The sequence below is a fragment of the Artemia franciscana genome, chromosome 6 (genome assembly GCF_032884065.1).
Source record: "Artemia franciscana chromosome 6, ASM3288406v1, whole genome shotgun sequence".
NCBI classification, from domain to species: Eukaryota; Metazoa; Arthropoda; class Branchiopoda; order Anostraca; family Artemiidae; genus Artemia; species Artemia franciscana.
The window spans coordinates 17,601,739-17,615,961 of NC_088868.1; the positions used below are offsets into that span (position 1 = coordinate 17,601,739).

The 14,223-nt window shown below is 35.5% G+C and overlaps 1 protein-coding gene across 3 annotated transcripts in view; it reads right to left on the reverse strand.

Annotated features, from left to right (window-relative positions):
- The window catches only part of LOC136028127 (E3 ubiquitin-protein ligase lubel-like), a 203,273-nt gene that overhangs the window by 67,433 nt on the left and 121,617 nt on the right, over positions 1 to 14,223 (reverse strand). For all 3 annotated transcript variants that reach the window (XR_010617748.1, XM_065705773.1, XM_065705774.1), the window contains exon 13: positions 3,492 to 3,653. Coding sequence is in view for 2 of the 3 variants with exons in the window: in XM_065705773.1 (XP_065561845.1) it covers positions 3,492 to 3,653 (162 nt within the window). In the remaining variant the exon portion in view is untranslated. The remainder of the gene's footprint in view (positions 1 to 3,491; positions 3,654 to 14,223) is intronic.

The window sequence follows — 14,223 nt, forward strand, 5'->3', positions numbered from 1 at the left end:
GGTCATTTTTAAGGATATGGGACACAATTTAAGCTTTAGTGTAAAGAACGAGGTATTGAAGAGCGATGAGCCCCCTCATATACGCAATAAAAATATACGAATATAGAAGTTCGCTACGTAAGTTAATTCGTAAGTTACGTATAATTTTTACTTGTGAAAACGTTCGTAAAAATTAAAAGTTGCCTTTTTAAGTAATCAAGAAATTGGAGGGAAACTAGGCCTCCTCCCTCGCTGCTTTCCATTTAGCCCCAAAAAATTAATATGCAAATATCGTTTTAATTATTTATGTGCGGAGAGCCAAGATCAAAACATGCATTAATTCAAAAACGTCCAGAAATTAAACAAAAAAACAAGTTTTTTTTAAATGAAAGTAAGGAGCGACATTAAAACTTAAAACGAACAGAAATTACTATGTATATGAAAAGGACTGCTTCCTCATCAACTCCCCGCTCTTTACGCTAAAGTTTTTACTGTCTTAAAAAGAAGAGTTGAGAGAAAGAGTCAAATTTTAGCGCAAAGAGTGGGGCGTTGATGAGGAAGCAGCCCCTTTCATATATGGAGTAATTTCTGTTCGTTTTAAGTTTTAATGTCGCTCCTTACTTTCATTTAAAAAAACTTTTTTTTTTGTTTTATTTCTGAAACATAAAAGCCCTGTAATTAAAATCAGAACCCTTTTTAAAAGTACTAAGAATCTTTAGAGTGAAGAGAGGGATATACAGCTGGAGGCAGCCTCCCCTTATAAATGAAATAATTTCTGTTCACTTTCAGTTTAATGTTGCTCCTTACTTTCAGAAGTTAAAAGCCTATTTTTTTATTTAATCATATAGAGATTACACTGTTACTTTTAAATAAAAAACAAAATTGAGACTGGAAGACAAAATCCTAAGCGATCCATTTGGAATTATTGAGCTTAAATGATGGACTCTAAGCTCATTTCATATTCTTTTTTATTATTTTTTTTTCCATGTCGGGGCTAGCATCCATAAACTGCTTCCTCAACATTACCATTCTTAAAAAAAACTAACCAGGTAAAAAAAAACAGCTTTTAAATCGTTAGGTTTAACCATTAACCGTTAAATCGTCAAAAAAAAAAAAAATAATAACCAGCTTTCAAACCGTTTTTACTCATGAAATAATCCTTAAACGAAACACAGCAAAATACATCTATGCACGAAATTTAAAAATTTAAAAGATGTATTAATATTAACTGGTTTAATTTGAAGTTTTCTGGCATTACCAACAACGCTTTAAGCAGCCTGAAGTACTGGTTTTGCCTGCTTACCAGTGGGTAAAGGCAGGCAAACTTAGCAGCCCCCACCCCTGGGGTGTAAGAGGTGACTCATCGGGTGAGACCTATGCCAATTTTTAACTTGTAAATCACCTAGAGTAATCCATCCATGGGTTAATGCCACTGCTACTGTTGATGTTTTGTGCTGAATGCTTTATTTTCTTCAAATGTCAAATTCTCCTGCTTTGTTATTTGAAATTTGCTGCTAGATTGTGAACCATATCCTGCCTTATACCCAATCTGCCATATACCACTGCTTACTCTGTACCTGTCTTGCTGTTTACGTCAAGTAAGTAATGAAAAGTCAAATCAAGCCACCCCGTGAACCCCGTGAAAAAAAAAAACTAAGCAGCTTTCAAACCGTTTTTACTCATGAAATAATCCTTAAAGGAAACACAGCAATGTACTTTTTGATAGCTTATGATTTATAACGTGGGACCGTAAGTAACGATTTATAAAACTGCATTATAAAACTGAATTTTGTCTTTCATATGTGCTTGAAGTGCAAAAAATTTAAAGATCTGTTCAAATGAGCCCTCATAATAAATCTGTGACCTGTGGTTTGATAAGATCCACTCAAAGAAAAAGAATGGAGACGGAGATACAACAATCGTGCTACCCTAGGCTGGCTTCAATTCTCAAAATTTAGGGACAGATGGCAATTTTTCTTTTTATATTTGTGGGGAGAGGTAAATATATGGTTTTTTCAATATTTCAATAGAAATACGGCCAAAAAGTTATTTTTTATTATTAAGGGGGGGAGGAGAAGAAAATGTAAGGAGACTAAGCCCGCTGACATCCCTCCCACGTCCTCCCAATTGATACCACGGCTTTTCTAAAATAAAATCTGATTTTCCTTGGTTCTCAAGATGAGGGACGACAAAACTCCATTTATAAATTTTCTGTCCTGACAAATCGATTAGTTCAGAGTTTGCAGCCTCTTCAATCAGAACCCTGGGCGATATTTTGCCCAGAATTGATATTTTGTGGCAAAAAAAAAATAGCCAAAAAGGGCACTTTGCTGTGGCATGATTTATTAGTGTCTGGAAAAGGGAACTGGATGTTTTCATTCCTGTCTAAGTCTCTACGACATTTACGGCCTTTGGTTCGATATAATCAACCCTGAAAAAAAAGCGAAAAAAGAGACCGATCAGTGCTATCAAGTGAGGGATACTCAGTAATGAAAATTCTAATGGTGTATTTTTTACTTCGACTGAATGTCATATAAGAGGGGTTAAAGACTTTCAGATTTTTTTTTGTTATTTTGTTTTGTATGCTACTTACAAATTATTAAACAAAAAACCAAAGTTATTTTCAACTGAAAGCAAGGAGCAAAATTAAAACTTAAAACGAACAGGAATTATTACATATATGAATCAGGTTTCTCCTTCTCAGCACCTCGCTCTTTATGCAAAATTTTTTAATACTTCAAAAAAAACCTCTTATTGTCCTAATAAAACGAATATAAAGTTTTAGGAGTCTTTCTTAAGGAATTGGGACAGAGTTTAAACTTTAGTGTAAAGAGCGAGGTGTTGAGGAGGAGAAGTCCCCTGTTATACGTAATAGTTTTTTGTCGTTTATATTTTTAATGTTGCTCGTTGTCACTTGAAAAAATGTTTTAAGTTTTAACGTTGCTCCTTACTTTCACTTGAAAAAAATGTGTTTTTTATTTAATTTAAGATCATTTTTTAAATACTGCCAGGAAATCTGGCTAGTCTCTACGGCAAAATCGCTCCTCCCCGCGGATTTATTCTCTAGACAATTGAATCCTGGTGAAAATTTACCCAGGACAATTGACTCGGCACAGAGAAAGCAAGATATACATAAAATTTCGTATTGAAATTCTGGCAAATTTCCCCAGTGTAAGATTTCCCCTGAAAAATTCACCCCCAGGAAACTTCCCTCCCCATGAAGCATTATCCCCGTAGAAAATCCCACCATCAAAAATTTACCCCCCCCCCCAAAAAAAAAGAATACTTGTATGCATGCTTTATAATATGCATACTTTAGCAGAAACTCAACAGTCTCTATAAAAAGCCGTTTTTTTTATGTTCGCTTGCTATGGTTCATCGCTCACTCTGTATTAGGTTACAGCTACTGCTGCAGTAGTGATTCTCACTCTAGTAGGTTGCAGCTACTACTATAATCAGGAATATCAGCAATATCTAAGTTTTGAAAATCGAAGTTGTTCTAATACACTTACTCTAAGCAAATCATTGAGATCTGGAGGTCTTCTTTGCTTGTAATCAGGAATTGCACTAGAGCTGACGTCTTCAAAGCTACTAAAAAAGCTTGGGTCATCTGCTCGGTTTTCTTGGGTGATATGACTGCCAGAATCGGTACCATAAGAGCTTAAGCTGCCAGTCTAGAATAGAGCTGAGAATAAGCTTGTAAACATCCTACTGTATTATCAAAAATGGATACTATCTAATAAGTTATGAGACGAAACAGGCTAGACAAAATAATCAAACATTTAAAAAATGGGGAAAACGAGAAAAATTTTTCAATTAGTTAACCAAATAGTGAATCAGCAAATATTTCGGCAGCCTGTTACTAACCTGTCCTAGTACAAGAAGATAGCTTAGAAACTGAGTAGTATCCCCATATGTATTTTAAAGTACCTGGAGTCACCAATCCTTCCCTCATTTTTATCTCAAGACTTGTCTCTTCAGGACAAGAGGAAGGTTCTACTGCTGTTACTTAGTATATTTATGGAGATACTATTGTTTATATATGGAAATTCAAGCGACCTTGTCAATGACGTCTAATGTTTACTTATGCAAATTCAAACGAGGATGACCCGGTTTTGTAGGACAACGCTTCCTGGTTAGCTTGTTGTTCGCGTATGGAAATCCAAACGAAGATGAGCTATTGTTACCCGGAACTAATCGAACAAGGGATGGTTTCATTACTGGGCTTACGCAAGACAGCATTGGTGGCTTTTGCGTTTATTGAAGACCATGAACCCTGTGTTTTATACCTGTGAATCGATATCCCTGTGATTTTCCTGTAATTATTGGAGACGTAGAAAAAATTGGAAATTTTTCGATGGATATTTATGTAATGATTGCTATATTACCTTAGGAAAAAAAATTTTATGTTAATATAAATCTGGCAAAAGGAAAAAGAACCTCTAATAATAATAATAATAATCTATATTTATATCTTTTTTTCTATATATAAAAATGTACTGTTTGTCTGTTACACTATTTACAATAAAAAAAAGGAAAAAAACTAAAAAAAAAGAAAAAACTAAAAACAAAATAAAAAAACAAACAAAAACTAAAAATGAAAAAAAAGAAAACTATAAAAAACTTAAAAAACAACTAAAAAAACTATAAATAAAAAAAAAATTAAAAAACACTGAGAAAAAATCTTAAGAAATATAAAAAAACACCAGAAAAACTAAAAAAACATCACATAAATACTAAAAAACAACACAGAAATACAAAAAAAATACAAAAGGAAATATACTGTTTGTTACAAAAAACACTAGAATAAAAAAGAAAACACCACAAAAAAATAAAATAAAACTAAAAAAAATAATAAAAAAACAGAAAAACTAAAATTGCATTAAATTACAATACATTAGAATATCAATAAAATGAAATTATATTAAAATTTCAATAAAATATTTTGCAATATGAGGAAGCTTTCATTTCAGTAATTTGTAAAAGCGAAAATCAAGGCTCTTATTAAATTGCTTAAAGAGTAAAATGGATCAATTCGATCCAAAAAAGACATAGCGTTGGCCCTTGCTTCGTCTGGAATAGCCGTAACATTGCTGCCTGGTGGGAGAGCTGCTCATTCCACTTTGAAATTGCAATCAACAGAAACTTCCACGTGCAACATTTCCAATTCATATGGGATGGGTAAAGTATTGCAGCAACGCTAACATATTGTTTGGGACGAGTGCCCAATGGCGCACAAAAAATCGCTCAAGGCTCTCGAGCGATCATTGCAAAATTTGCGAGGAAATTCCCAACCATTTGGCATCATATTATTATTGCTTGTGGGAGATTTCAGGCAAACATTACCTGTTATTCCTAGACCGACACCTGCGGACAAAATGAAAGCTTGCCTGAAAAATTGTAATTTTGTGGGCACACGTAAAGACATTAAAATTAACTATAAATATGCGTGCCCGATTCCAAAACGATCTCTCTGATGAAATATTTTCAGATCAATTGCTGGCAATTGGAAACGGAAAGCTCCCAGTTGACTCAATTTCAGGACGCATACAACTGCCTCCTAAATTCTGTCCTTTAGTGACGTCAAAAAATGATTTGGTTGAAAAGGTATTTCCGAATATTCTAAACAATTAAAAAAATCATAAATGGCTAAGTGAAGGAGTAATTCTGGCAGCCAAGAACAAAGATGTCCACGAAATCAACAATATTTTTCTGACCAAGATTCGAGACCAGGCAGTCATTTACAAGTCAGTCGACACAGTTCTGGAATCAAATGAAGCGGTAAACTATCTATCGGAATTTTTAAATTCGCTGGATCTCCCAGGATTTCCACCCTTACGTGCTACAACTAAAAATAGACCTACCAATAATCCTGTTGCGAAATAATAACCAACCAAAGCTTGGCAACGGCACGCGACTTGTCGTAAAAAACAATGGAAAACGTAATAGAGGCAACAATCTTAACAGGCCCTTTCGAGGGTGAGGCTGTTCTCATTCCTCGCATTCCCATGATTCCAACGGATCTGCCTTTTCAATTTAAAAGATTGCAATTCCCAAGTCCATTAGCATTTGCAATCACCATCAACAAAGCTTAGGGCTAATCAATAGAAAAATGCGGCATTTATCTGAATACAGGTTGTTTTTCCAATGGACAATTATATGTTGCATGTTCAAGAGTCGATAAACCTGACGATCTGTTTATATTCACAGACAATGGGACAGCGAAGAATGTTGTATATCCGCAAGTTTTACAGAGTCAAAAATTAGCACCTTGCATACGTGTTGCTGGGACGCGTAGCGCAACAGCAACGCGTGGCAGGGGTGTCACAACCTGTTGCTGGGGTGCGAAAAAAATGCTGACACCCCACTCTTTACTGGCGTGCCATGCATCCCTGTGGCACGCAGCCCTACAGCAACGCTCGACAGGGGTCAGCTAGTAATAATAATAATAATAATAATAATAATAATAATAATAATAATAATAATAATAATAATAATAATAATAATGATAATAATAACAATAATAATAATAATAATAATAATAATAATAATAATAATAATAATAATAATAATAATAATAATAATAATAATAATAATAATAATAATAATAATAATAATAATAATAATAATAATAATAATAATAATAATAATAATAATAATAATAATAATAATAATAATAATAATAATAATAATAATTATAATGATTATAATAATAATGATAATAAGTTATGATTATAATAATAATGATAATGATAATAATAATAATAACAATAATAATGATAACTTATTTGGAAACACCTTACACAAAAAAAGAAAGACGAAGCCTAAATAAAAATACAACTAAACCCGAAAAAATACAGAACGCATCAAAATTGTGATAGTACCAAAGACCAGGAATGTTTCAACCTCGAAAGACACGTATCAAAGAGTCGGTGGTAACGAATTGCAAGTAAGGAGCAGAGCAGCTCAATTGTAGCCAAATATAAAAAAAAAACTGAATTTTGATATCAATAAATATATCAAAAGTATAAACTTATAATGCTGATTCCATATATATAAGACTCATTAAGTTTAGTATTACCCATCAAAACCTAAAAGCCTGAAAAAAAATGCCTGATTTTTGAATGAGGAGGAAAAACCCCTAAGAGTCAATGACTCTTAATGAAAATCAAAGCGTAAGATTCGGCGTGTCCAAGAACCTTATTGTAGAATTTTCAAGCTCCAATGTGCAAAAATGTGGAATTTTGTATTTTTTGCCAGAAGAAAGATCACGGATGCATGTTTATTTGCTTTTTTTTCCCAGGGGTAATCGTGTCAAACCACATGTGTTAAAATATCGAGAAAGGGCTCATTTGAACGAAAATTAAAATTCTACTTTCCTACTCAAGTAACAAAAGATTGGAGGGCAACTAGCCCTCCTCCCACCCTTGTTTTTCTTCAAAGTTGTCCTATGAAAATTTTGAGATAGTCATTTTGTTTGACATAGTTGAAAAGTCCAGTAACAATGCATTTAGGGATAACATGGCTCACCACAGCCCCTGGGCAAAGATCTGTAAGCTGTGAAATTTTCCAATTGTTTTCGTATAGTATTTGTTATTGGAAAGTACAAAGACAATTTTTTTGGGTGGGGGGGGGGGTGAATTTTATGTTGGAAGGATTTTCCGAGGGGATAATTCTCCGCGGTGAGGGAAGTTTCCGGGGGGTCAACTTTCTAGGAAAAATTTTACACTGCGGGAGTTTGCCAACTCAATTTTACATGTGAAAATATTAAGAGGAATTATCCGGTGGGTAATTTTACAGGGTCGGAATGGTCTAGAGTATTTTCCCTACGAGGGGGATTTTCCACGTGAGGAATTATCCATGGGGAGTTTTCCAAGGGGTAATTTCTCTAGAAGGAATTTTTTGCGGGATCAAATTTCTAATAGGCGGAAGAGGGGGATTTGTGGGATGAATTTTCTAGCAGAGGGATGGTATTTCTGGAATAATTGTAAAAACAAACAGAAATTAAAGTCTTTTTTAGCTGATATTGTGCTAAGAAAATTATTCAGACAGAATCGTCCGCAAGAAATTTTCCGCTCGGAATATTCAGCTACAATGGAACTTTCTGGGGCGACTTTTCCTTGCGGGAGGTATATAACGTCGGAAGAACTTTACATGGAGGTATTTGCCGTGGGGGAAAGAATTTTCCATGAAGGGAGAGCCAAATTTTCTGGCACTGTTTAAAAACGATTCGAAAAGTTCACAATCTGTGCTTTACAAAAAAAAACAACAACAAATGACTGTGGATTGTCAGTTAAATTGACATATACTGACATTTCTTTGTTAAGGTTTTGAATAATTTTTCATTTATGAAAGTAAGAAAGGTAAAAATATTTCAAACGTATTTTGTTTTCAGTAAAGTACAAATTGAATTCTGGTTTTGAGAAGACATAGGGGTTATTAGCCCTACTCATGTTAATTTTTGCTCGCTTTTAATTTGACTCGGCTATATATATATGTTCGTTTTGAGTTTTATTTGTTTATTGATAGTGATTGTAGTAGTTTTACGCTTTTAAAATTATTTGACTTTATTTTTGCTCATTCTTGGCTTAATAGAGCTCTTTACTTTTCTTTGAAAAACTTGTCATGCGGAAAAGATTTTTAAATTAGTTTCTGTTCGTTTTTTATTGACATAAACTTTTCATGAAAAAAAAAAACGTTGAATATCTCTTCTACTGTCTTCTATAAGAATCCATAGTATGGGTTACTATTTGTATGTTTCAGAAACTTTTTCAGCAATTTTTAATCCTGACACAAACAGTATTTTTTAATTTATTTTTATAGCTTCAGAAGTTGACCTGAAAAATAAAACATAATATCGTTCCCAAAAGATTCTATCTATGCTCTTTAACAACCTGGATACACTTTCACTTTTTTATTTATTTAAATTGTAAGAGCAGATGTAGCAATAGTAGTATCTCTAAAAGATGTAACTTAATACCCCCAGTCGTTCTCTATATATTGCTGAGGTGTCTTTTTGGCAACCATATACCATAATTCCTTTTGATTTATTTTAAAGTAACATTTAGTTTTAAAGAATAATGGGCCCATTGCACAATTGTGGGGGGTTAACATGACTAATATCCCTAAAAACGTAGTTGCTGAACCGTTCTACTATGCTGAACAAAATGGCTGTCTCAAAATTTTGACTGGACGCGTTTGGGAAATGGCTTGAGAGAAGGGCTGCTTGCCCTCCAATATATTATTACTCTTAAAAGGGCACCAGAAACTTGTGCTGTAATTGGATTGCAATGGGAAGGACTTCTCCCTTCATATATATCTAGTAAAAACATTTTAAAGAAGTAAAAACAAAGTGAAAACATTTTAAGTGTATTTTGTTTTCAGTAAAGTGCAAATTATGTTCTGGCCTTGAGAAGGCATGGTGGTTGTTAGCCCTATTCATGTTAATTTTTGCTCGTTTTGAGTGTGATTCGGTTATTTACTGTATGATTTAAATAAACAAAATACATTATAGATGTTTTAACTTTTTAAACTTTAATAAATTAAAAGTAAGTAAAACTTTTATCAGTATATTTATACTAAACTGACAATCTACATCCATTTTTTTTTCCAGTAAAGTGCAAATTATCTTCTGGTCTTGGGAAATTACGGGGATTGTCAAAGACATAATTTCCAAACCTTTCAACTGGTATATCAAAATATTGACTAGGTATATTTTGGGAATTGATGGGTCTGGGGGGGGGGCTGTTACCATCAAATCATTTTTGACCAATAAAAAGGGCACTAGCCCTTTCAATTCCAATCGACTGAGCCTTTTTCGAAGTTTCTACGATAACAAATGGCCATCTCAAAATTTCTATCAGTTGCATCACGGGAAAATAAGAGGTTTGGGGGATGTGGAAGGGGTTATCCATCCTCTAATTACTCTAAATCTTAAAAAGGAAACTAGAACTTCTGATTACCAATCCAACGAGCTCCCTCCGAAGTTTATACGATCACCTTTTCTATATATACTTTAAATGCACCCGGGGCATAACTTACAACTCTTGCCGTCTTCAAAGATAGTATTTCTAGCCCCTTCTTTTACGTTGAAGAAAATGACTATCTAAAATTTCGATTGGATGTTTTTTTAGAAATGGTGGGCGAGGGAGGGGGATTAGTGCTTTTCTAATAACTTCCGACTATTAAAAACGGCAAGGACCCTTTCAATTTCCAATCGAATGAGCATTTTTTGAAGTTTCTACGACAACAAATGGTCATCTCGAAATTTCTATCATATGTATTTTGGGAAAATACGAGGTTTGGGGGGAGGCATCCACTTTCCCATCACTCTGAGTCTTAAAAAGGTCACTAGAACTTCCGATTATGAATCCAATGATCCCCCTCCGAGGTTTATACGATCAACCTTTCTATATATACCTTATATGCACCCAGGGCATAACTTACAAATCTTGCCCTAATGGCTGTGGGAGGGGGAAGGTTGCCATCCTTAAAGACATAATTTTTGGAATTTTCAATTACGTTGAACAAAATGGCAATTTAAAAAGGTTATTGGATGTGTTTGGGGAAATGGTTGGCATGGGATTTTAAAAAAGGGATCTTGGGATCTCTTAATCTTAAAAGAGGCACTAGAACTTCTGATTACCAATCCAACGAGCTCCCTCCGGAAATCATAAGGTTACCCTTTCTATAAATACCTTATATGCCTCCAGGGCATAACTTATCTAGTCTGAGGGCTGTGGGAAGGGGCATCCTCAAAGACAGAATTTCTAGTCCTTTCAGTTAGGTTGAAGAAAATACCCATCTAAAATTCCGATTGGATGTGTTTGAAGAAATAGTGGGCGAGAGAGGTCACTATCGATCTAATCACTATCGACTATTGAAAACGGCAATGACCCTTTCAATTTCCAATCGAATGAGCTTTTTTCGAAGTTTCTATGATTACAAATGACCATCTCGAAATTTCTATCATATGCATTTCGGGATAATACAAGGTTTGGGGGGGTACCCACTTTCCCATCACCCTGAGTCTTAAAAAGAGCAATGGAACTTTTGGTTACGAAAGCAGTGACCCCCCTCTAAATTTTATACGATCACCCTTTCTATGTAAGACTTAAATGCCCCCAGACGATAACTCACAGCTCTTGCCCTGATGGCTGTGGGGGGTTGCCATCCTCAAAGACATAATTTATTGACTTTTCAATTACATTGAACAAAATGGCTACTTAAAAGTTTCTATCGGATGTGTTAGCGGAAATGGTTGGCGTGGGAGGGGATTAGGTGCCCTCCAATAACTTTCGACTATTAAAAAGGGGAATGCCTCTTTCAATTTCCAATCGAATGAGCTGTTTAAATTTTCTTTTAAACCCAACGACCATCTCAATATTTCTATCAGTACGAGGTTTTGGGGAGGGGGTTATCCATCCTTCGATTGTTCTGAATCTTTAAAAAGGCACTAAAACTTCTGATTACCAATCCAGCAAGCTCCCTCTGAAGTTTATAAGATCACCCTTTCTATATATACCTTACAAACCCCCAGGGCATAACTTACCTTGCCCTGAGGGTGGTGGGGGGATTATCCTCAAAAACAGAGTTCCCAGTCCTTTCAGTTAGTTGAAGAAAATACATAGCTGAAATTTCGATTGAATGTGTTTGGAGAAATGGTGGGCGAGGGATGGGGTTCTAATAACATTCAACTATCAAAAATGGCAATGACCCTTTCAATTTCCAATCGAATGAGTTTTTTTTTTTTGAAGTCTCTGCGACAACAAATGGCCATCTCAAAATTTCACCCTTCTATATATACCTTATATGCCCCAGGACGTAACTTAAAACTCTTGCCCTGATAGCTGTTGGGGGAGGGGTTGCCATCCTCAAAAACTCAATTTTCAGACTGTTCAATTACGTCTAACAAAATGGCTATTTAAAATTTTTTATTGGATGTGTTTGGGGGAACGGTTGGCGTGGGAGGGGATTAGTTGCCCTCCAATCACTTTCGACTATTAAAACGGGCATTGCCTCTTTAAATTTCCTATCAAATGAGCTGTTTTTGAAGTTTCTTCTCAATTAAATGGCCATCTAAAAAATTCTATCAGATGTATTTTGGGAATATACGAAGTGTAGGCGGGTATCAACCCTCTGATCACTTTGAATCTTAAAAAGGACACTAGAAGTTCTGATTACCAATCCAAGAAGACCCCTCTGAAATCTATACAATCACTCTTTCTATATATACCTTATATGCCGCCAGGACATGGTTTACAACCCTAGCCCTGAAGACTGTAGGGGTAGGGGGCTTTCATCCTTAAAGACATGATTTCCGGACCTTTCACCTATGTTGAAAAAAATGGCTATTTCCAAATTTTGATTGGAAATGTGTCTGTGGAAATGGTTGACGTGAGAGGAGGGTTAGCTGCCCTCCAATCACTTACTACTATGAAAAAGAGCACTAGCCCTTTCAATTTCCAATTGATTTAGCTCTATTCAAAGTTTCTATGACAACAAATGGCCATCGCAGAATTTTTATCAGATTCATTTTAGGGAAAATATGAGGTGTGGTGGGAGGTTATCCACCCTCCGATCACTCTGAATCTTAAGAAGGGCACTAGAACATCTGATTTCAAATCCAATGCGCCCATTCCAGAGTTTTTACGATTACCCTTTCTATATATGTCTCATATATTCCAGGGCATAACTCATAACCCTTGCCCTGAGGGCTTTGGGACGTTGTCATCCTGAAAGACATGATTTCTGGACTTTCAATTACGTTGAACAAACCGGCTTTCTCAAAATTTTGATTAGATGTGCTTTAGGAAATGGTGGGCGTGGGTGGGAGGTTAGTTGCCCTCCTATCACTTTTGACTTTTAAAAATGGCACTAGCCCTTTCAATATCCAATCGAATTAGCGCTTTTGCGGAGTTTCTACGACAACAAATGACCATCTCAAAATTTCTGTCAGATGCATTTCGGGGAAATACGATATGTATGGGGGGGGGGGGGTATCACCGCCCGATCACTCTGAATCTCAAAAAGGGCACTAAAGCTTCAAACTAGGAATGCAATGAGCCCCCTCCGAAGTTTAAAAAATCACCCTTTCTATAATCTTAAAAGCCCCCAGGGAATAACCTACAACCCTTGCCCTGAGGGCTGTAGCGGAGGGGGTTTTCATCTTCAAATACATAATTTCCGACCTTTCAACTATGCTGAACAAAACAGCTATCTCAAAATTTTAATTGAATGTGTTTAGAGAAATGGTGGGCGTGGGCTGGGGGCTAGTTGCTCTTCAATCACTTTCTACTATTTAAAGGGCATTAGCCGTTCAGTTTCCAATCAAGAGCCTTTTCCGAAGTTTCTACGACAAGTTCTTCTATATGAAGTGCCCTAGCCTACGACAAAAAAAATGATTAATACATTGTGCCCACATCGCTCTTTACTTAGGCAGCGCTATTGCGCTGCCTATGATAAAAGGGTCAGCTAAGCTGATTTTTTAACTTGGTAAGTGTTGCAAGTCCCTGGGGGGAGGAATCCTAGAAGAAATTTTGCAAAACGAAAGAAAATTCAGCGAAGTTCTGACTTATCTGTTTTAGTAAGTATTTTCCAAAACGGCGCTATGCATAAATAATGCGGTAGAGCAACAGAGCCTGTGAGTCAGTCATCTATGATAAACGATAGAAATATGCCTAAACAAATATTTCTTACTAAAATATTTCAGGCTAAGCCAATGAGGTTTGGGACATGAAATTGCTACTAAGTTAGAAAGTGCTCAGGTATAGTATTTTAAAAAAGGTCTTAAAGGAAGCAGATTTGTAAATAGTTCATTAAATTGAGGAAACCTAGGGCTGCCATCATTGAAAAGAACAAGACTGTTAACTATGATTAGGTTTTTATGAAAAGCTATTGAAGATGCCTAGGTTCCGTCTTGCGAAAGCACTGCATTTAGATGCCCTGCATGAGTATAAGAATAGTTCATGGATAAATGCAATGCGGAGAACATTAGATGATTGTGGTCTGAGTGAGCTTTAGAACGAAGGCGTGGGTGTGGATGAGGTTGATAACCTTGAGATATTAGTAGTCATAGCACAAAGGACCTAGGTAGGTTAACTAGGGACATACCACGTTTAGGCGAGAAATAGATGAACGTAAGGTGGACATTAGAAAAATTTGGTTTAGTTGGGCTGGCCAACGACTGAACATGCTGAAAATTTTACTAACGATTATAAGACTCATATTGCCTCTCGGTGGGCC